Raw genomic sequence first — 21055 nt, 5'->3', positions numbered from 1 at the left:
TTAAACGAGGCATCTACAAAACAAACATCATCATATGTGAAATCCCATTACAACAAAGCCAAATGGGTAAAAAGACCATCAATCAACTGCTGGACAGATATCCCATTTATCAAGTATAAAGCACATGCTGAGTGATGGGAAAGATACCAGAAGCAAAGATAGCCTACATATAAAGAGAAGCATCCTCAAACAGACCCAACTCAATTTAAAAGATCAAACAGCTGAAAGTATTTAGAAATCATCATAATTAAAACAAGCATCTAGAGGTTCCAAAACAATCTATAGTCAGGTAAATCTAAGAATAAAGTGCAAAATGGTTCAAGAGACCCCAACAATTTCATGCTTCTCTCTGAAAGATCCTGAAGTTCTAATTGTTTAGCAACATAGTCAACAAGAACGCAAGCGACGATAAGTTGCATGACTGCAGTGTCAGACTTAAGACTTAGTCGACCTCCTCCATCTTGCTCCCCTCAGCTTCAGCATCCTCCAGGGAAGGCATGTCGGTGTCAGCATCACCAGTTGCATCATCCTCATCGATACTCAACCCCAACTTGAGCATCCTGTGGATCCTGTTGCCAAAGGTGTTTGGCTCCTCAAGACTGAAACCTGAGGTGAGCAGGGCAGTCTCGAACAGTAGTAGTACAAGGTCCTTAACTGACTTATCGTTCTTGTCCACCTCTGATCGCTTCCTCAGCTCCTCCATGATAGGGTTCTCAGGGTTGATTTCCATTGTTTTCTTCGAGGACATGTAGCCCGCCATGCTAGAATCCCTCAGTGCTTGTGCCTTCATGATCCTTTCCATATTTGCAGTCCAACCATATTCACCAGTGACCAAACAGCAGGGGGAGTCGACAACTCGATCAGACACCATGACCTTTTCCACCTTGTCACCCAAAACATCCTTGATCACCTTGCAGAGGCCTTCAAACTTCTCCTTAAGGGCCTCCTTTTTGTTCTTCTCATCCTCACTCTCATCAAGCTTCAATCCTTCCTTCGTAGCAGATACCAGTTTCTTGCATTCAAACTCCTTCAGCTGACCCACAGAATACTCATCAATTGCATCAACCATAAACAGCACCTCATAGCCCTTCTTCTTCAGCTTCTCCAGGAATGGGGAGTTCTCAACAGCCTTTTTGCTCTCACCAGTGATGTAGTAAATTTCGTTCTGGCCCTCCTTCATCCTTGTAACATAGTCCTTAAGGCTTGTCATCTCATCCCCACTCTTGGTTGAGTGGTACCTAAGCAATTCGGCCAACTTGGTCCTGTTCGCGGAGTCCTCATGGATGCCAAGCTTGAGATTCTTCGAGAATGCTTCGTAGAACTTGTTGTAGTCCTCCTTGTTCTCAGCAATCTCGAAGAAGAGCTCGACGCACTTCTTGACCAGGTTCTTACGGATGACCTTGAGGATCTTGTTCTGCTGAAGCATCTCCCTAGAGATGTTGAGGGGAAGGTCCTCAGAGTCAACAATCCCCTTGACAAAGCTCAAGTACTCCGGAATTAGTTCTTCGCAGTTGTCCATGATGAAGACACGACGAACATAAAGCTTGATGTTGTTAAGCTTCTTCCTGGTATCAAAGAGGTCAAAAGGTGCTCTCTTGGGCACAAAAAGCACTGCCTTGAACTCCAGCTGGCCCTCCACAGAGAAATGCTTCACAGCCAAGTGCTCCTCCCAGTCATTTGTTAGACTCTTGTAGAAAGCAGCATACTCTTCCTTGGTGATCTCTTCAGGCTTTCTCATCCAGATTGGCTTCTGCTTGTTGACCAAAGACCACTCATGTGACACCTCCTTGATCTTCTTCTTTTTCTTCTCCTTCTCTTCTTTCTCTTCATCAACATCTTCGACCTTGCCCTCCTCAGCATCTTTCTTCTCCTCCTCATCCTCATCATCAGAAATTTCCTTCTCGGTGGTCTTCTCAGTCCACAGGGAGATAGGATAGCTGATAAACTCAGAATGCTTCTTCACCAGATCCTTCACGCGGCGCTCCTCAAGGTACTCCAACTGCAATCAAACCAAACCAAAACATAGCAGGAAGGTTATTCACAGTATGAAAAAGGATAAGCACATGTTTGTAGAGAAGAAAAGGAATATACGAGAAGTCAAGAGTGGCCATGATGACAAGGCAACAGAAAGCCCCCATTTATAGGGTTAAAGCTAGACAAGTCTTCCATTGTCAATATCTAGTAAAGCATAACAACGAACATCTGCACATCACATTAATTTCTAACAGATCATAAAAATGAACGCTCTTCTTGCAATATGAAAGATATCAATAAAGGTTATAAGAATCAATGATGAAAAACAAGGAGCATCATGAAAAGCATCAATAAAAGTTACACCTATCAACGAAGGAAAACTAAAAAGGAGCATGCAGGTAAGACGGTATTAGCTTCAAAAACATATAGCAAAAGAGTTTTTATTAAGTGTATTAATGGTGAACCTCATGATGTTGTTGATAAATATAACCAGCTGTTATACATTCTATATAGCTAATAAACTGGTCATCATGCAATAATCACCATGACCATTATGACATATCACTGAGTTTATGGTTGACAGTTGGCCACAGGAATCCTCAACTGTGATGCATAATTTTATCCCTGTAGTCAACCATAAATAGATGGCATAAAGCTTGTCGGTTGCAAGTAACATTCACATTATTGATCAATGGTATTACATCACGATTACAAGCAAGTACACCGGTTTTTTAACCACAACAATAGCAGATAAATTGGGGTTCACAATAATCCTTCAGTTAAAACATAAAATTTCAAAATCATTTATTTGATAACAGCCTGCTATAATTTTAACAAAATTCCAAAAAAAATGACGCTATGGACATAAATATCAAAGCTTATGCAATAAAAACCCAAACACTATAGAGAAACACTCAAAAGATGCATGACATAACATCTTCCAGAACTAACTTCCTTGACTCTTCAACCACAGAGATAGTCATCTACATGAAAAAAAAAGAGTATTGCATGCCCGAGTCTGTCAATCAACATGCAGATCAAGTGTATCTAATGCCTTCAAAAAAATTTGTACTGCTCACTTCAGAAGTCAAATAAATAAAGAAGAGTTGTCTAGGCATCAATAGCAAAGAATGCCGGACCAACCTGAACTGCACCGACACCGGCCCGAGATGGTTCAGCAGCTCAGGTTGGTCCATTTAAAAAACTCTCCCCACCCATTTATAAATCCCAATTTCAAGAGAGCTCTCTCTCTCTCTCTCTCTCTCTCTCTCTAGAGAGAGAGAGAGAGAGAGAGAGAGAGAGAGAGAGAGACCTCCCCCTCCCCTGGAGCTCATGATAAAGTCGTCCCTTTATCCCCTTTTGGTCGTGCGAGAGAAGCAGCCCACCCGCTCAATCGCCACGAATATGCATTCCTCTATCGCCCCCCTGCTCTCATGGCTACAGTTAGGGCTTCCTCCCCCTCCCTCTATCTCCTCCCCAATGATGACGAGGGCTTCCAAGCCTCTCTCTCTCTCTCTCTCTCTCTCTCTCTCTCTCTCTCTCTCTCTCTCTCTCTTCCTCTCTTTCCTTCTCTATCTACCCCTACCTCTCCAGCTCTTCCTGTGCCGCTACGCTCCGGAATGACACAAATAGGATATTGATTGAAATAAAACATTCTGACAACAAACAAACCTAAGAAGGTAATTTCTTCTTCCATCTCTTAAGCTACTGACGTAGTGGAGTTCATCAAACTCTGTGACAGGCTGCATAGTGTATTCTTGCTTTGGGATCAACATATTAGGACCAGGTAACAGGTAAAACAACCTCTATGCATACAAATTTACATTTTCTTTTTCTCATAAGCCATTTTTGCTGCTCCTATTTTCTATCTTTCAAAAAAAATTGAAAGATCAAGTAAACAATGCAAACAATTGGATAATTATAATTAAAAGGAGTGGTTTCAAAAACAAAGCAAAAGGCCAGCGTCCAGTCTCAATGAAGCATTTTTGGGCCGTGTTTTATACATGTGCATGCGTAGGTGAAAATCACCTACACACATAACATCTTGCTTAAATACGCGTGCATTGTGTAGGATAACCCACATAAACATGCCAAACATAACATCATGCTCATAATTGGGCCCCACGATTTTCCAGTTTACATCCGCAGGTAACATGTATTAGAATCCATCCTCACCCAATAAGCAATCTCAACATGCCACACCATAAATTGCCTAGCAATATAGTCTGCCTCTTTCTTACAATTCAAGATCATTTCACGTTCCAAACATCTAATTGAATCCGATACCAAAATTATTGCACTTCCACATTTTTTCGACAGCTAGTAATCCAAAACCACTTAAAAATCAATCTCAAGCCAAAAATGCCCATCAAAAGAATCAAATTCCTATCCAAAACAGAATATGCAATCATTAAATAACTTCAACAATGTCAGCATTATCAGCAATTAATTAGGCCACCAACACGAAAAAAATCAAACAACCATTAACCAAACACCACAATGGGATTCTCTACGCCTATGCAAATTACTCAATACTCATCAAGTAAAAAAAATATTGTTTTTTTTAATTTTAAGAAGAAGCTAGCATTAGGACTTCTGTTTCAATACCTGATCCTCCTTGAGGAAAAGAGTGATCTTGGTGCCCCGTCCCAGGTTCTCCCCGGAGGTATCCCTGGTCACGGTGAACGACCCACCGGCCTGGGACTCCCACACGTACTGCTCGTCATCATTGTGCTTGGTGGTCACCACCACCTTCTCAGCCACGAGGTAGGCAGAGTAGAAACCCACTCCAAACTGGCCAATCATACTGACATCGGCCCCGGCAGCGAGCGCCTCCATGAACTCCTTGGTCCCGGACCTAGCAATCGTACCGAGATTGTTGACCAGATCGGACTTGGTCATACCAACCCCGCTATCGATGATGGAGAGGGTGTTGGATGCCTTGTCAGGGACGATGTGAATGAAGAGCTCCGGCTGGGCGTCGAGCTTGCTCTTGTCCGTGAGGCCCTCGAACCGGATCTTGTCCAGCGCCTGATAGGTTTCAGATCAGCAAAAAGGATGCATCAAAGAAGAAAGAAAAAGAGATCCCCAGTTAGGGATCGACATAGAGAGAATGACTCACATCGGAGGAGTTGCTGATGAGCTCGCGAAGGAAGATCTCCTTGTTGGAGTAGAAAGTGTTGATGATGAGGCTGAGGAGCTGGTTAATCTCTGCCTGGAAGGCGAAGGTCTCCGTCTCGGCCGCCATGGCTAAAAGAGCTCGAGGAGAGGAGATCGGGAGAAGTGGAGTAGCCGCAGAGAGGCAGACAGGCAGGAGGAGTTTGAGAGGGATCTAGGGTTTGCGAGTGGCGTGGCCTATATAGGGGGGAGGGAGGGGTGCTTCTAGATTGTTCTCTTGAGCTGGTTTCCCGGGCGCAGCGCGAAACGGTGTGGCGTTACGACTTATAAGCGAAGGAAACGTGGGTGATTGGATGGCCAGGAGTACGCGTGGGCCCGGAATTTTTGACTCGTATAAACGGAGTTTTGAAATTGAAGGCCGTTCAATTTAGGGGCGTCGCCCTCCAAGCTTGCTCGGCTTCTATTTCTATCTGGTTTTCGACATCTCTTTTTAAAGCCAACAATAGGTGGATAATTTATTTCTATCTCTTTTTATTTCAGAATAAATTATTCAGTCCTTAATTTATTTCTGAAACAATTTGGATATGTAGGTTTGAAAAGCAAATAATTGTGCATCAACATTTTGAAAATACCTATTTTTTTTGAAAAAATGATTTAATCCAAATGTTGCAGCAGACATTTTGGTGAAAAATAGTGAATTAATTAAATTAAATAATTTTTACTTCCTCCTATTTCCCTTGCAACATAGCCTAAATTGGCTCGACTTGATTTTGAACTTGCACGGGGATAAGATAGGCTAATTTGAAAATGTCGGGTAAGATTGGGAAGTGGTCAAGGTAACATGCGTTAAAGTTTCAAAATTCGCCTACACATAAAGTTTTGGAGTGTATTGTATATAGGCCTTTGATGCATTTTATAAAAATGGAACAATGTAAACCAACCTACAATTATTTTCTTGCAAGAGTGTAAAGATCAAGTAATAATATATGCTCGATCATAGGAGGGGCAATCAAGCTATTGCCCAACTTGCTAACTGTGAGGACCGGTCCATTCACTGTCCCGTACCCAGTTGGGCCAGTGGGCCAGCCCAACATAGCCAACCATGAGGAGGGCGCCACATCCTACTTAGGGAGGTCCAGCTGTCGAGCGAAAAAGCATACAAGTGCCCGGCCGAGCGGTTACCACCGCTTAAGGACCCTACTTCTAGCCCTTACCGTTCTTCTCCTCCTTCTTGAGGGAGTCCTTGAACCAGAGAAGTCAGAGTAAGGATTGTGCCAGTCTATTTCCGGAGCACGGTAAGCCTTGATCATGTTATTTTTCTACTTTCATCTCCCCTGTTTTCGAAATAAAACAGAGGAGGGACTCTACGGATCTCGGCCGCAGCCGTTACCGGCTCTCGGGTGGGGGCGGCAGTCGGGCCGGAGTCTCGTTTCCCTCCTTACCTTTAGTAGGGCAAAGGGCCTTAATGAGGAGAAGAAGGGAAACAGAAAGAAAAGAGGAAGAAGGAAAGAAAGAAAGAAAGAAAGAAGGAAAGAAGAAGAAAGAGAAGAGGGGACCCACCCATGCACGGCCAGGGGCATCGCCGGCATTGCGGGTAGCAGCTGCGGGCGTCCCGTAGGTGCCGCTGGTCTCGGCCGGCTTCTTCCATGGCTCTTCTCCACGGGCTTCGACTGTGGAAGCCGGCCGAGGGCTATGGTCGTGGGAGCCGGCTGGCCGTGGCCCGGCCTCTCCTGAGCTCGCCTTCCTCCCTTCGTGGGAGAAGAAAGGGGGGAAGGAAAAGAGGGATCGGGAGAAGAGAAGAAAGAGAGGAGAAGAGAGAAGGAAGGAAAGAGAGGAGAAGGAAAGGAAGGTTCGGGAAGAAACAGGGAAGAAAAGAAAGAGGAAGAAAAAAAAAGAAGAAAAAAAAGGAAAAGAAAAACGAAAGAAAAGAAAAGAAAAAGAAAAGGAAAGGAAAGGAAAAGAAAAGAAAAGAAAAATAGGTTTAGCCAAATTTGACTAAACTCGAGCCTAATTAGAAAATCAAATTGACCAAAAAGGGCTAGACCCAATCATGAACCAGGACCAATCCTTTAATTAAAAACCCAATTGACCTATGTGGACCCAATCTGGTTTTGAACCAAGCCCAAAGGCTCCAAATTGGATAAATTGGACTTGGGCTAGATCCTTGGACAAGATCCAAGCAAGTAAGTTCATAGTATAATAAACTAAGAAATTATATAATGAGGAATAATATGATCCTTATGATATTGTGTTAGGTGGTTGAGGATTTGTCACCCATATTTAAGGAATTGGAAAGCAAATTAAGTATAAGTAACATGCCTTAATCTTATTATTTTATGGATCACGTATACGCTTACTTACATAATTTATAAAGTGTTATTTATGCAATTTAAATTATGTACTACATGAATTATGATGTTATAATTACATTTAAAATAGTATTTGTGGCGTAAGCATAAGATTAGTTGTTTAAGATACTATTAATGAGTTTTCATTCTATCTATGGGTATGATTTATGAAAAATACTACTTATGAGCTCTCAGAAGCTATGGATGACCCCCGCCAGTGGGTAAGAATAACTGAGCATATGGGCTCCCACCAGTGGGTAAGAATAACTGAGCATAACAATCCCTGCCGTGGGAGTTAAGTACGGCCATAGCTATAAATCTAAGAGTGTAGATTTTAAATCTGAATTACTGGCATAAAGTTTAATGATGCATTTTGTACATGCACCGATTTGTGAAAAAGTAAGTAATCTTGCACTAATCTTATTGTTTTATAAATCATGAAAAAGTTTGTTTATAGAAATTATAAAGTGTTAATTATACTTTCAAATAAGGATCAAGCACATGCTAGTAAGTGTGCATGATTTACCAAAGATAGCATGGTTCAGTTATATTTTGTATTCCATAAAATATGATGTTATAAATGTATTAAAATGGTATTTGTAACATGATCATGAAATTAATGGTTTGAGGTGCCATTAATCAGTTTTCAAATGACTTGTAATGTATGATTTATGAAAGTTATGATTTATGACTCTCAGATGCTATGCATGGGCCCCCGCCAGTGGGTATAATAACTTGGCATACGCATATGGCCCCCGCCAGTGGGCAAGAATAACTGAGCAACATGGACCCCGCCAGTGGGTAACAATATCTAGGCATACTGATCCTTGCCGTGGGAGTTAAGAGCGGCCATAGCTACACTACTATCTGAGAGCATGGATTTCAAATCATGGAATAATGGCACAATTTTATGATGCATAATCTTGTTTATAAAATTATATGATTGTACATGCATTGATTTATAGCTCGGTTTGAATATATTGTATATTTGAAAAATTGTATTTGATATATATGTTAGCTTCTCAAACTTTGCATAAATATGTTTAGCATTATGTTTGATCCGGTAAGATTATGCATGATTACTTACTGAGCCGTGTAGCTCATACTCGTTTATTTACATTTTTCTTTCTAATCACCGCCAGTGATAGCGGAAAGAGACACTTTATGTATCAAGGTTTCTTTTTGGGTAAAACATACATTTTGAGTACATAAACTGTTATAGAAACTCTGTACACTGAACTATCTAGTAAGTTATACCGGTAAGGTTATATATATGAAACTTGACTATCCTATTATACGTATATGAGGCTTCGTGCTATTGTGGGCGGTAGTTGGCAATAGCATGGCCGTGTCACGGATCCGAGTCCGGGGCGTGACACTAACATATTTCAAGCCCTTTTGGTTTTTAATCTCAACTAATTTGGATAACCTTGTGAATGCGCTGAACCAAGTTTTATTATATTTTTGTGAGACCAATGATCCTTTTTATAATCAGGCTCTAAAAGGTATTTGTGCTTGGCTCATTTTCCATATGAACAATCTTTACAAATGTTTGCTAATGAGTCTGATGCCGAACCAGATCCGGGAAGGATGACTGCGGTGGTGATGATGTACTTTTGGTGAGATGAAAGAGGAAATGAAGAAAGAGAAGAGAAGGAGGAAGAAGAAGAGAAGAAGGAGAAGGGAGGAGGAAGAAAGGAGAGGAAAACGTGGGGGAAAAAAATTCTTAATTCTTCATTAACCTTAATCAACATAAAAGTCCCTTATAAATAGGGCCTAATAAGAACAATTAAAATAAAATCCCTTACACAAAATAATTCCCAATAAGCCCAAACTACACAAATAAAGTCCAACAATAATAAATTGCAAGCAAGCCCAGAAATAAAAGAAAATATAAAATGCAAATAAAATTGGGGACTAAATGACAGGGTGGTCAGCTCTGATATCCCCATCAACTCCTTCCAGGTGGGAGAAGCTCGATCCCGTCGAGTGTAGGTCTGGCCGGCTGTCGTACTGCTCCAGAAGGTCAAGGTCAAGGCGCTGCAACTCGGCTCGCGAAATCTACGTCACATCCGATTCGGGTCGACCTTTCCATCGAACAAGGTAACGTTGGTAGCTTCTTCTCCTGGTAGATGTAACCTGCTCATCTAATATATGTTCTATGTGTTCTCTGTGTGTATGAAACTTTGGAGGTGGAGGCTCAATAGCAGGTGATGGGTCAAGGTGATCAACAGAGGCGGGTGTAGCAACAAAAGGATCAGAAGGAATGAATGTGGATATTTTGTATGGGACTAAATCTTCAATATTAAATGTCGCACTAATCCCATAGGCTTCAGAAAAATCTACAACATAAGCATTCGAACTGATTTTCTTTAGAATTTTGAACGGTTCCGCACTACGGGATTGCAACTTTTTGAACGTTTCCGAAGAAAGTCGTTCAGGTCTAATTCTCACCATGACAGAATTTCCTACATTCAACTCTTTATAACGTCTGTGCAAATCAGCAAGGAATTTATATTTTAAGTTATTAGAGTTAATACATTTGCTGATTTTCTAATGCAATGAATGCAGGTGTGATGCAAATGATTGTGCAGACTCAGAGACTTCATGTTGATGAGACATGGGAATCAAGTCTATGGGCTGCCTAGGTTTATATCCATTTACCACTTCGAAGGAACTCATGCCTAGGGACCTATTGACCGAACTATTATATGCAAACTCGGCGGTCGGTAACACTAAATCCAAAGTCTTAGCATAGGCCGATGAAAATTTTAATTTAGTGCCAATCATGTGCCTAAGAATTTTTCTAAAGGAGCTCACGAATCTAACATCTGTATCATATATAATAGATTTTGGAAGGTCAAGAGGTCTAACGACTTCATTGAAATAAAGTTTGGCAAATCTAGAAGCGTTAGAAGTCCTAGGACATAGAAGAAAGGGAGCCATATTTGAAAAATGGTCCACAACCATAAATATGGAATCGTGCTTGATATATGTACTAGGAAGTCCTAACACGAAGTCCATACTGACATCTTGCCATGGGATCGTGGCACTAGACATAAAATCTAAGAGGTCGTCCAGCCTAGGAATGGAAAAATGATACTTAACCGTGATTTTATTAATGACACGGCTATCAATGCACATCCTCCAAGAGTCATCTTTCTTGGGAGTGAGGAGTACAGGTACAACACAGGGGCTCAAACTCTCACGAATATACCCTCGGGTGTGGAGTTCGTCAACTTGACGTTGCAGTTCAGTGTGCTCGTTTGGGTTGAGCCTATGATGGGAAAGATTTGGCAAGGATGCTTCGGGAACGACGTCAGTCGCGTGCTGGATGTCATGCATCGGAAGAAGTGTATTTGGAAGATCCTTAGGAAAAACAGAGTGGAACTCCTCCAACAGGGGAACTACTGCTGGTGGGTGCTCAAGGTTCGCCTCCATACTGATGGCTCTAGCCACAAGGGCAAACACACATGATTGACTTTCGATATCTTTCATTACCTCTTTCGAAGTAATGATGTGAAATGGTTCATCTTTTCATAGAGTGGCACTCTTCTTTTCAGGGGCGGACTCTCTAGGAGGCAATGAGTTCAGTATAATTTTCCGATCCTGGAACATAAAGTTACAAGAATTCGAATGCCCATGAAGTATGACGTCCATATCGTATAGCCAAGGCCTCCCTAGGATGACTTGACCTACATCCATCGGAATGCAGTCGCACCAGATTTCGTTTTTATAGGATAGGAATTGAATCGGGACGAGGCATCTTTTCGACACCGAAAGAGATGTCTTATCTACCCAAGCTACTTTATATGGATTGCGATGAGAGGTAGATTTCAGGCCGAGGCGGGAGACAACTCCGGAAGCAATAGTATTAATACAACTTCCGCTATCAAATAGGATTTTGCATATTTTATCATTGATCTTAATGAGTGTGTAAAATAGAAAGGTCCTACGCCAATCTTGTTCGGTTTTAGTCTGAGTTAGAGTGCACCTAACCACATGAAGCCTAGAATTTTGGTTATTTGGATCAGTGGGCTCCTTTTGGGGTTCAGCCTGGAGAAACTCTAACCCAGTCTGTTCGTCTCCAAAGTCTTCTACAAAATCCTCAATGTTTGGCTCATAGACTTCTTCAACACATTCATTCACTTGAGTCCCAACTTCTAGTTCAGTCATGAGATAGGTCTTGGCATTACACTGGGATGCTATATGGCCAAATTTTTGGCACCTAAAACGTTGGGTTTGGCTTCTAGAAGGAGGATTGGGACCTAGTATGCTCCTTTCTTTATCATTTGAATGGTTCTGGACAGGTATCGGGGATGTCCTAATCGGTGCTTGGCTAGGGCCGGGCTGGTTAGAAGGATTGGGAAACTGCCTGGGTTGTGGGAGGTAGTTTTGATTAGGTCGGGCTCTTGGGGCCATGGGTCGAGGGTCAATACGCCTCACAACAGGGGCTTGTAAGAAACGATCTACATCTTGAGCCAACTGGTATGCTTGGCCAAGAGTAGTAATCTCTCGGAGGATTAGTTCTTTCTGGATCTCCTCGCGGAGTCCTGCCCGAAACCTATAGAGAGTAACAGTCTCCTCTTCGATTACACCCCACCTCATATGAAACTTCTCAAATCGTGCAATGTAATCAGCAACGGTTGATGTCCCTTGAGTTAGTTTCTGCCACCTATCCATAAGGCGTTGTCGGTAAGAGAATGACATATACTTCTCATTCAGCTTTTCCTTCATATCCTCCCAGGTAGTGTACGAGGAAGCCTTTGGGTCTCACGCATATGTTCAACATTATGCCAGTAACAGTGAGCTTGCCCAATAAGCTTTATTTTAGCGAATCATTCTTTTCTATCGTCAGTCATTTCGTACCACTCAAAATAGTTATCCATGGCTGCTCTCCAATCAAGGTACACACTCGGCTCTAATTGACTAGCAAATGTGGAGGCATCTACTCGTACGGTACGAAGTAGTTGCTCATCAAGATCGCGCTGGTGATCAGGAGGAGGTTGGTTCCTAGGGGGATGGGAAAAAGCTACAGGTGGTGTGGTCAAACCAAGCTCGGGATAAGCTGCAATTGGGGTTGACGGTTCAGGAGTCCTAGGGTGTTGTACTAGAGCACGGATCTCTCGTTTGAATTCGTCTTGATCAGCTCGTAATGCAGCTAATTGTCCCAAAATATCTTATAGAACTCTGGGGTCCATGGTGGATAAAGGGGTCTGAGAGTCAGTGAGGAGGTACTCTCTATCACTACGGGTTGGCATGCAGGGACTACTCTTGTTGGTGATATGATATGCAATGCTACTAATGAACCCTAACTTACCAAATGCAATGCATGACAACCTACTAATGCAATATACTATGAATTCGGAAATCAACAAATTTTCACAAAGATAACTTAAAATTAAATATTACTAATTTGTACTTTGGTTATTTCAGAGTTAAAGTAGAAAATTAATCACTATAAGAAATTAGGTTGCAAGCACGTATTACAGTCGTTCTAATCCTAAAGTAATCTGATCGACGGATGTTGAGAATTATCCTGTTGCTAAAGTATGCTAATTTAATATTTAGATTTAAATGGTGGGTAGGATGGGTGTGGTAGTAAATGTTCTAGGTTTTGCAGTTTGACAGGAAAGTAATTTTTCAAAATAGGACCGTCATGCAAGAGAACTAGAACATAATTAGATAAACAAGCCCAAAAGAAAGAACAACCTGTTACCTGTGGTGGATACAATCAACCGGAAGTTCCGTTGTAGAGTCTCGAGCACGAAGTTGGCGCCGAGCGAAGCTAGTTGGAGCTGTGGTCCTGGATCTGCAGCACAAGGGGCTCCTGGGCTTCTGGAATGGACTGAAAAATCGCTGGATCGGGCCTGAGACAGGACCTGCAGCTGCTTGGGCCTGGGCCGCGCTCAAATGATGGCGGGCCTGGGTCAATACAGGAGCAAGAGCGACTGGGGTGGGCGACGCACTGCTTCCGTGGGTGGTACCTGCGGGCCCGTGGTTTGTGTGGGACGAACCGGGAGGAAAGAAAAAAAAAATGGCTGCAGTGGGAAGGATGGGGGGCCAAGGGGAAAATCAGAGTGGGAGAGAAGTGTGAGACGTCGGGGAATGGCGGCCGAAGTCGGGGAGGTAGATGGAGGAGGTTGTTGCAGCGGCGACGGTGGCGTAGTGGCGGCGAAGGGAGGGCGGAGCGCGAGGGTGGAAGCTTCGGCGGCGTTGATGGCGAAGGCCAAAGCCGGTGGCCGCAGTCAAGGAGGCGCTGCGGTCGGCCGGAGCGGCGGAGCAGAGGAAGCGGGAGGCGGGTGGCGGCGGAGCTGCTGTGACGGCGGAGGCGGAGCTGCTGCGACGGCGGAGGCGGAGCTCGAGGGAAGAAGTAAGAGGGGTTGGGCGGCGCGGTGGAGGCAGACACCGAAGAAAGAAGGGGATGGTGGCTTCGGCCGGTGGAGCGGAAGCGGCGAAGGGTGGGCGGCGCGTGGCGGCGGCACGGGTGGAGCGGCGCTCAAGGGCGGCGGCGCGGCGTGCGGCCGGAGAAGACGAATAGAGGTAGGTTTTTTTTTTCTTTTTTTTCCTTTTTTTCTTTTTTTTTTAAAACTCAGACTCGTTAGGATTCGGGTTAACGGGTTTGACTCGATCCAATACCCTTTACGGACCCGTCACGTGCGGGTCATGTGAAACTTTTTTTTTTGAAGCGGAACCGGGCTAACGGGTTGTGGGTTAACGGGCTCGGTACTTACTCGCTAGGGCTTTCTTCAACCTCCCTATGGTTACGGGAGGGCGTGCCGATAATCGTGGCGGCGGCTGCTGGCGGACGGAGGGCGCGGTAGCAGCTGCGAGCTTGCGGCGACCGACGGCGATTGACTGCGGGGCTCCATGGCGGCGGCCCCCTCTGCGGACACGACGCAGGCGGCCGATCTCAGGCTTCCGCGGGCGGCAATAGGGTGCCCGATGGTGGCGGAGCGCTCGAGGCGCGCGGCGACACTTCGGAGGGGGCGGCGCTCGGCTTGGCGGTGGCGTGATGCAGCGGCGGTGGAGCGTGGGAGTGGTGGCCGCGGGCTTGGCGGCCGGCGGGACGGGGCCGACGAACAGGGGTCTTCCCCTCTTTTTTTTGTCTCTGATGAGAACCGAGAGGGAGGGAGGGACCTTCTCTCTTTTTTTTTGTGTGCGTGTGTTCTTCTGGTGAGCACCGAGGGGAAGAGACAGAGATGATGTCTCGGGTGGGATTTTGGTGGAGTGAATGAATAGGGCCAGTGGACCGTAGGAGGTTGAGGAAGAAAATGCTCGATCGTGGCTTTGGCAACGGGGGCAAAGCCAGGGCTCTGATACCTAGGGCTGTTAATGAGCCGAGCTGCTCGGGCTCGGCTCGGGCTCGGCTCGGTAAAAGCCCGGCTCGGGCTCGGCTCGTTAGTCAAACGAGCCCGAGCCCGAGCCTAATATGAGGCTCGTTTACATCCGAGCTCGAGCCCGAGCTCGAGCCCGAGCAGCTCACGAGCCCAAACGAGCTTGGGCCTTTAGCTATTTGCTGAATGCTGATTGATTAGTCTCCCATGGCTATGGGCCCACCCGGCCAGCCCACTCTCCAGCCGGACCAGCCCCCACCGTCCATCGACCCAGATCGGGATCACCACCACTCACCAGATCCAGATGCTCATCAGCTCATGCGATTTCCTAGTCTCCTCCTGAGTCCTGTCTCCCTCTCGGCCGCCTCTCCCACTCGACAGTCGACTCCCAAGTCCCAGCCCTCCCCCGATTTCGGCCTCTCCCACTCGACTCCCAGCCCTCCCAGCCCTTCCGGCCTTCCCCTTCCGGCGACGACCGCCTTCCGGCGACGATCCCCTTCCGGCCTTCCCCTTCCGGTCGGCCTTCCCCTTCGAAGGCTTGAAGCTGAAGCCCCAGCCCCGCCGCGCTCCGCCTCCCTTCGCCCGCACGCCGCGCCGCCGAACCCCTCCGGCCCTCCTTCTCCTCCGAACCCCTCCGGCCCTCCTTCTCCTCCGAACCCCTCACCCCTTCCATCATCTGGACGACTGGACGGCTGGACCTCGACGAGACGACGACTCAATCAGTCGATCCCTCGACTTGCTCCTCCCGGATCTTCCCCGACTCTGAGTCTCCGACTTGCTGAGTTGCTGTAGCGCTGACCCCCGACCGGCGACCGGCCGACCCCGACTTGCTGGTGAGTTTCCTCTTCTCCCCTCCGAGTCTTTGCTCCTCAGTTCTCAGTCCTCAGTCCTCAACTCCTCAACCGTTCTGTTTCACTGTTTGATTTTATCTATTATTATTTCTTTATGAAAATTTGTTTGGGAGGAGGGCTGAATGTTATGCTTTCAAGTGTTTAAATGAATTGGCGTCTAGATTTGTTTGGTTTTGTTTTAGCCTTGAATAGGCTTTGTATAATTGTATGGCAGTATGGCATGCTTATGTACTAAATATGTAATTTGATTGGTTGTTTATATTTTTCAAGAAATGTCAGATGGCCAACATGAATTCGATCAACATGCCTCTACAGCTTATAGTGCAAATGAACTTGTTGAATTGGAAAATATTATTGATAAAGATGATGCAATGGATGAAATGGAAAAAATGGGTACAGGACAATCTTCGGATGACCCAAATAGGAGGAAGAGATCTGAGGTGTGGACTGAATTTGATATCGTAACAGTAGATGGCAACACAAAGGCAAAATGCAATTATTGCAGTGCTAAATTGGCATGGAAGAAGGGGGGTGCCACAACTCATCTCAAAAGACATTTAAATGCTTGCATGCCTCGAAAACTTTCTAAGTCTAGCGAAGACAAAGAGTTAAAACAAAGCTTATTGTCGTTTGATGTTACTCAAGGTCATGCAATGCTAGCAACTTACAAGTATGACAAAGACAAGATAAGAGAGATTCTTGCAAAGATGTTTATAGTGCATGAGTATCCTTTTAGGATGGTGGAACATCAGTTTTTTGTTTTATTCTGCAAAGCTCTTAACCCAAAATTTGAGCTAATAAAGCGGGTTACTTTGAGAAATGACTGCATGAAAATGTTTGCAATTGAGAAGCAAAAGTTGAGGTCAATGTTAAGAAATGTTGATAGAATTAGCATAACGACTGATCTATGGACCTCAAATCAAACAATAGGGTACATTTGTATCACTGGATATTTCTTAGATTCTGAATGGAAGTTGCAAAAGAGAATTTTAAATTTTTGTAGCTTGGCACCTCCCCACACGGGAATTGCTATTGCTGATTGTATTCTTCAGTGTCTAACTGAATGGGAGATTGAAGATAAGGTTTCCACTATTACGTTAGACAATGCATCTTCGAATGACACAGCAGTTAAAGTCTTGAGGGATAATTTTGCAATCAAAGGAAAGCTTTACTTCAGTGGAAAAATATTTCATGTTCGCTGTTGTGCACATGTTTTGAACCTAATGGTACAAGATGGTTTAGCAGAAATACGGGATGTAATTGAGAATATCCGCGAAAGTGTGAAATATCTGAAGATGTCTCCTTCACGACTTCATAAGTTTACTGAAATTGTTAAACAGTTGAAGTTGTCAACCTCTAAAATTCTTCAACTTGATGTGCCTACTCGATGGAACTCAACATATGAAATGCTAGAGTCGGCATTGGAGTTCAAATCGGTGTTTCCAATGTACAAGGAAAGAGACTCCAACTATAAATGGTTACCATCCGAGGAGGACTGGATACGAGCTACAGAGGTTTCAAAATTTTTGGAAATTTTTAATGAAGTCACAGAAGTGTTCTCAGGACGTCAATATCCAACTTCAAATTTGTTCCTTAATGAAATTTGGAGAGTGAAGGAGAAATTAAATGATATGTCCTTTGATACTAGAGATTTTGTGGTGCGCATGACTCGAAGAATGAATGAAAAATTTGAGAAGTATTGGGGAGACTGTAACTTACTAATGGCAATTGGAGCAGTTTTGGATCCTCGCTATAAAATGCAGCTCATTGTATTTTGTTTTCCACAAATTTATGGTGAGGATGTTTTTCAACGCCATATTGATGATGTTCATGAAGCTTTAGATATGCTCTACAAGGAATATATATCTTCAGATGGACAAATAGATGTTGATGCTAGCAATATCCCAAGTATCTCCTCCAAACTGCAAAAAAAAAGAAGGACTAATCATCGGTTTCATATGTGGGCTCAACAACATAGGAATGCTATTCCTTCAAACAAAACTGAGTTGGACATGTATCTAGAAGAAGATATTTTCAAGCCTAGTGATGAAGACTATGACAAGTTTGATGCTTTAAATTGGTGGAAAGCCAACACTTTAAAATTTCGCTATCTATCAAAAATGGCTCGGGACATACTATCCATTCCTATTACTACTGTTGCTTCAGAGGCTGCATTTAGTGCTGGAGGTAGAGTGCTTGATCAATATCGTAGCTCTTTGAAGCCTGAGACTGTACAAGCTTTGATTTGTACTGGAGATTGGTTGCGTCAAGAGCTTGGATTGGAGCAGTCTTCAAATGTAAGTATCATTTATAGTATTTAATATATCTTTTAGTAGTTAGTTTTTCAATTTATAATTTCTGGTTTCTTGTTTAATTTGCAGGTTGATGAAGAGTTTACGCAATGGAATACAGAGACTGGCCTAAACTAGACTACTCGAGAACTTGAGATTTATTATGTTTATTGTGCTTCTTGAACTCTTTTGTAGAACTTGATTTGTATCGGAAGTTTTTTAGTTTGTTGGGGTTTCACTTAGACCATTTAAATTCTCTTTGGTTATCATTGCCTTTGTGCTTGGATGTGGTTAATTCTTTTCTTTTTTGTTTGTGACCGAGCTTGCTGTCATTGCTTTTTTTTGTCTGTGACCATTTCAACAATTGCCTGCCCACTAGATGGATCAGCAGAAACAAGTTCAACCGCCTATGAGCATGAGGTACCTTATTGTTATTCTTCTACTCAAGGTAATGCTTCATTTGTCGTTGTTATCCTTACAATATCATATAAATTTACAGTTGTGGTCTGATATGAAGTGTCAGAATTCCTGGAGTTCCAGAGACAAAGATGATACTTGGTCAGACTCAGCCATATCATTGCTGTAAGATGTACATGACACTAAAGTTCTTGAACAGTCTGTGTATTCATGATTGTTATCACTGTATCTTCTTTTCTTTTGGCAGGTCAACCTGGACAATAATAGCTGGTCGTGGCGATAAAGACTCAAGACCATCATTGTCTGGGTCCAGTCTCTGTTGTTTTCTGTTTCATGGCTGCCATAGTCTCAGTTGCGCTTGCATTTGCAGTTGTACCCAGGCAAGTGATGCCATGGACGGGTTTGCTGCTAATGTACGAGTGGGCATTTACTTCTTTTTTCATAATATTTGGAAGTTATCTGCGCTTGTTTTACCATAGGGGAAAGGCAACATCAAATCAAGCAGGAACTATTTTCACATGTGTAGACTCCTCTGTCTATGTCATCTATGACTCAGGCAAAGGTTTTTTAAGATTCAAATTTGCTGTATCAGCTTATACATATCTTCATTAGCCTTTTCAGATGGTAATTGAGCTTTACTTATGATGCAGGTCATCAATGCCATACATCTAACTGCTAGTTTCCAGTATGCATCCGCTTCAAGGGCAAACAGTGTGAATATAATCCACCTGGTATATAAGAATAAGAAAACATATAAGCAGAGAGCACTTAACTGGCAACAAAGAATAAAAGTCAGAAAACATATTACCAGTATGCAGAGACAGATGTTGTAATTTAGGCGAAACACATCTTTGATATCTTATTCATATGAAAAATTCCAAATTTCCAAGGTCTTGGTAGGAGGCCTGATTTAATTTTGATTTGTATTTATATGATTTGCCATTTCGAAACATGTAAATTAGTTCCCTTTCTTTTTTTTAAGGAAACAAGCCCGAGCCCGAGCCCGATTACGAGCCTGGGCCCGAGCCCGAGCCCGAGCTCGGGCTCGTTCTGGAGCTCGTAATTGAAACGAGCTTTACGAGCTCAAGCCCGAGCTTTTGCTTTGCCAAGCAAGCCCGAGCTCGAGCTCAATACAAAGCTCGTTAACGAGCCCGAGCCCGAGCCCGAGCCCGAGCTATTGTGAAACGAGCCGAGCCGAGCTCTTCCAGGCTTGGGCTCGGCTCGGCTCGTTAACAGCCCTACTGATACCAAGTTGATGCCGAACCAGATCCGGGAAGGATGGTTGCGGTGGTGATGATGTACTTTCGATGAGATGAAAGAGGAAATGAAGAAGGAGAAGAGGAGGAAGAAGGAGAGAAGAAGGAGAAGGGAGGAGGAAGAAAGGAGAGGAAAACGTGGAGGAAAGAAATTCTTAATTTTTCATTAACCCTAATCAACATAAAAGTCTCATATAAATAGGGCCCAATAAGAACAATTAAAATAAAACCCCTTACACAAAATAATTTCCAATAAGCCCAAACTGCACAAATAAAGTCCAACAATAATAAAATTGCAAGCAAGCCCAGAAATAAAAGAAAATATAAAATGCAAATAAAATTGGAGACTAAACGACAGGGTGGTCAGCTCTGATGTCCCCATCAGAGTCCCACCAAGCATGCCAAAAAAAAAAAACTTATTAGCTTCGATCATCAAGAGGGGAAAGATAAATGTGCCAGAATGGTTCACTAGTGGGACAAATTTTGTAACTAGACTGTGGTAGATGCATGAGCAGCATTGAATTAGCCGAAAATATGATGGTCAAAGGATGATGGTGAAGTAGCATAGGTCCAAGTGCTTTGACCTTTAAGAACTTCTACTAATGTCATGCCACTCATTTAAAAGAAGGATATGATAGGATAGAGGTAGTCAGAGCTATAATCAAAGTATTCTACTACTGCTTATACAAGTAAATTCAAATTCTACTGGTAATCTAAGAGCAAAAATTTTAAAGATAAGTAAAGATAAGTAAAAAATAAAGATAAACCAATTCAGTGGTGGGTTGAAAGGTCCCTTTCTTAAAAATATAACCTGATATTTATAAGCAACTTCCCGTAAATGATAAGATGAGTGCCCTTACTTATCTTAGACACTTGTTATTATGTGCCACATGGCCTACTATTGCCATATATGATAGGTAGTGCTGCGCTTCATCTCACATCATGGGTAGTGAGAAGATAGATGTAACTACCGCACTCCCCTATATCATGGGTAGTGGGAAGATAGGTATAACTACTTCACTCCTTTTATGTATGAGTAATGGTAAGATAGGTGTAACTACCATCTTTGGACTTTGTTCTATTAGAGTCACATCATAGACTGATAGCTCTCGCTTTCTTAGATTTACACCACATTCATGCAATTTGTACCCTTGGTATTCCAGCTTGCACCTCTTTTAGTATTTTGGTCTTTAGATCACAATCGGTTTGGATGTGATGTAAATAATGCCTCTACATCCCATCAGTTGACAGTCTGGATGATGATGGGATGTATTTGACTCCTCACACATCATGAGTAAAAGGAAGATAAGATAGGTGTAACTATTCCACTTCTCCCATGTATAAGTAATGGTAAGATTGGTGTAACTACCATCCTTGAACTTCACTTCACTAAAACTATATCATAGACTAATAGCTCTTGCGTTTTTAGATTTACACTACATACATTCGATCTGCACCTTTGGT

General features: G+C 43.3%; 2 protein-coding genes across 2 annotated transcripts; one reads left to right on the top strand and one right to left on the bottom strand.

Annotated features, from left to right (window-relative positions):
- Positions 1–204: 204 nt before the first annotated feature.
- LOC103722384 (heat shock protein 81-1-like) lies at positions 205–6926 on the bottom strand. Its single transcript, XM_008812925.6, has 4 exons — positions 6652–6926; positions 5096–6533; positions 4582–5004; positions 205–1999 (listed from the first exon to the last, which is right to left on the bottom strand). Exons 2-4 carry the CDS (start codon positions 5219–5221, stop codon positions 443–445), a joined length of 2106 nt encoding a protein of 701 aa, XP_008811147.2. The 5' UTR covers positions 5222–6533; positions 6652–6926; the 3' UTR covers positions 205–442.
- An 8973-nt stretch (positions 6927–15899) lies between these two features.
- LOC149751644 (zinc finger BED domain-containing protein RICESLEEPER 2-like) lies at positions 15900–16987 on the top strand. The gene is made up of 2 exons (XM_089926399.1): positions 15900–16905; positions 16968–16987. The coding sequence occupies exons 1-2, from the start codon at positions 15900–15902 to the stop codon at positions 16985–16987; spliced, it is 1026 nt and encodes a 341-aa protein (XP_089782525.1).
- Positions 16988–21055: the final 4068 nt, after the last annotated feature.

Source organism: Phoenix dactylifera, chromosome 11 (genome assembly GCF_051530095.1).
Source record: "Phoenix dactylifera cultivar Ajwa chromosome 11, Ajwa_hap1_PhDact_Kaust_v1.1, whole genome shotgun sequence".
In the NCBI taxonomy this organism is placed as follows: domain Eukaryota; kingdom Viridiplantae; phylum Streptophyta; class Magnoliopsida; order Arecales; family Arecaceae; genus Phoenix; species Phoenix dactylifera.
This window is presented reverse-complemented; position numbering and strand designations above follow the sequence as displayed.

What these genes read in the sequence shown, in the direction of transcription:
- LOC103722384 (XM_008812925.6), bottom strand. Translation starts at nt 5,221, where the DNA reads ATGGCGGCCGAGACGGAGACCTTCGCCTTCCAGGCAGAGATTAACCAG. An exon ending in TCATCAGCAACTCCTCCGAT is followed by an intron (nt 5,005 to 5,095) that starts GTGAGTCATTCT and finishes GAAACCTATCAG; the next exon opens with GCGCTGGACAAGATCCGGTT. An exon ending in TTTTCCTCAAGGAGGATCAG is followed by an intron (nt 2,000 to 4,581) that starts GTATTGAAACAG and finishes GTTTGATTGCAG; the next exon opens with TTGGAGTACCTTGAGGAGCG.
- LOC149751644 (XM_089926399.1), top strand. Translation starts at nt 15,900, where the DNA reads ATGTCAGATGGCCAACATGAATTCGATCAACATGCCTCTACAGCTTAT. An exon ending in AATTGAGAATATCCGCGAAA is followed by an intron (nt 16,906 to 16,967) that starts GTGTGAAATATC and finishes ATTGTTAAACAG; the next exon opens with TTGAAGTTGTCAACCTCTAA.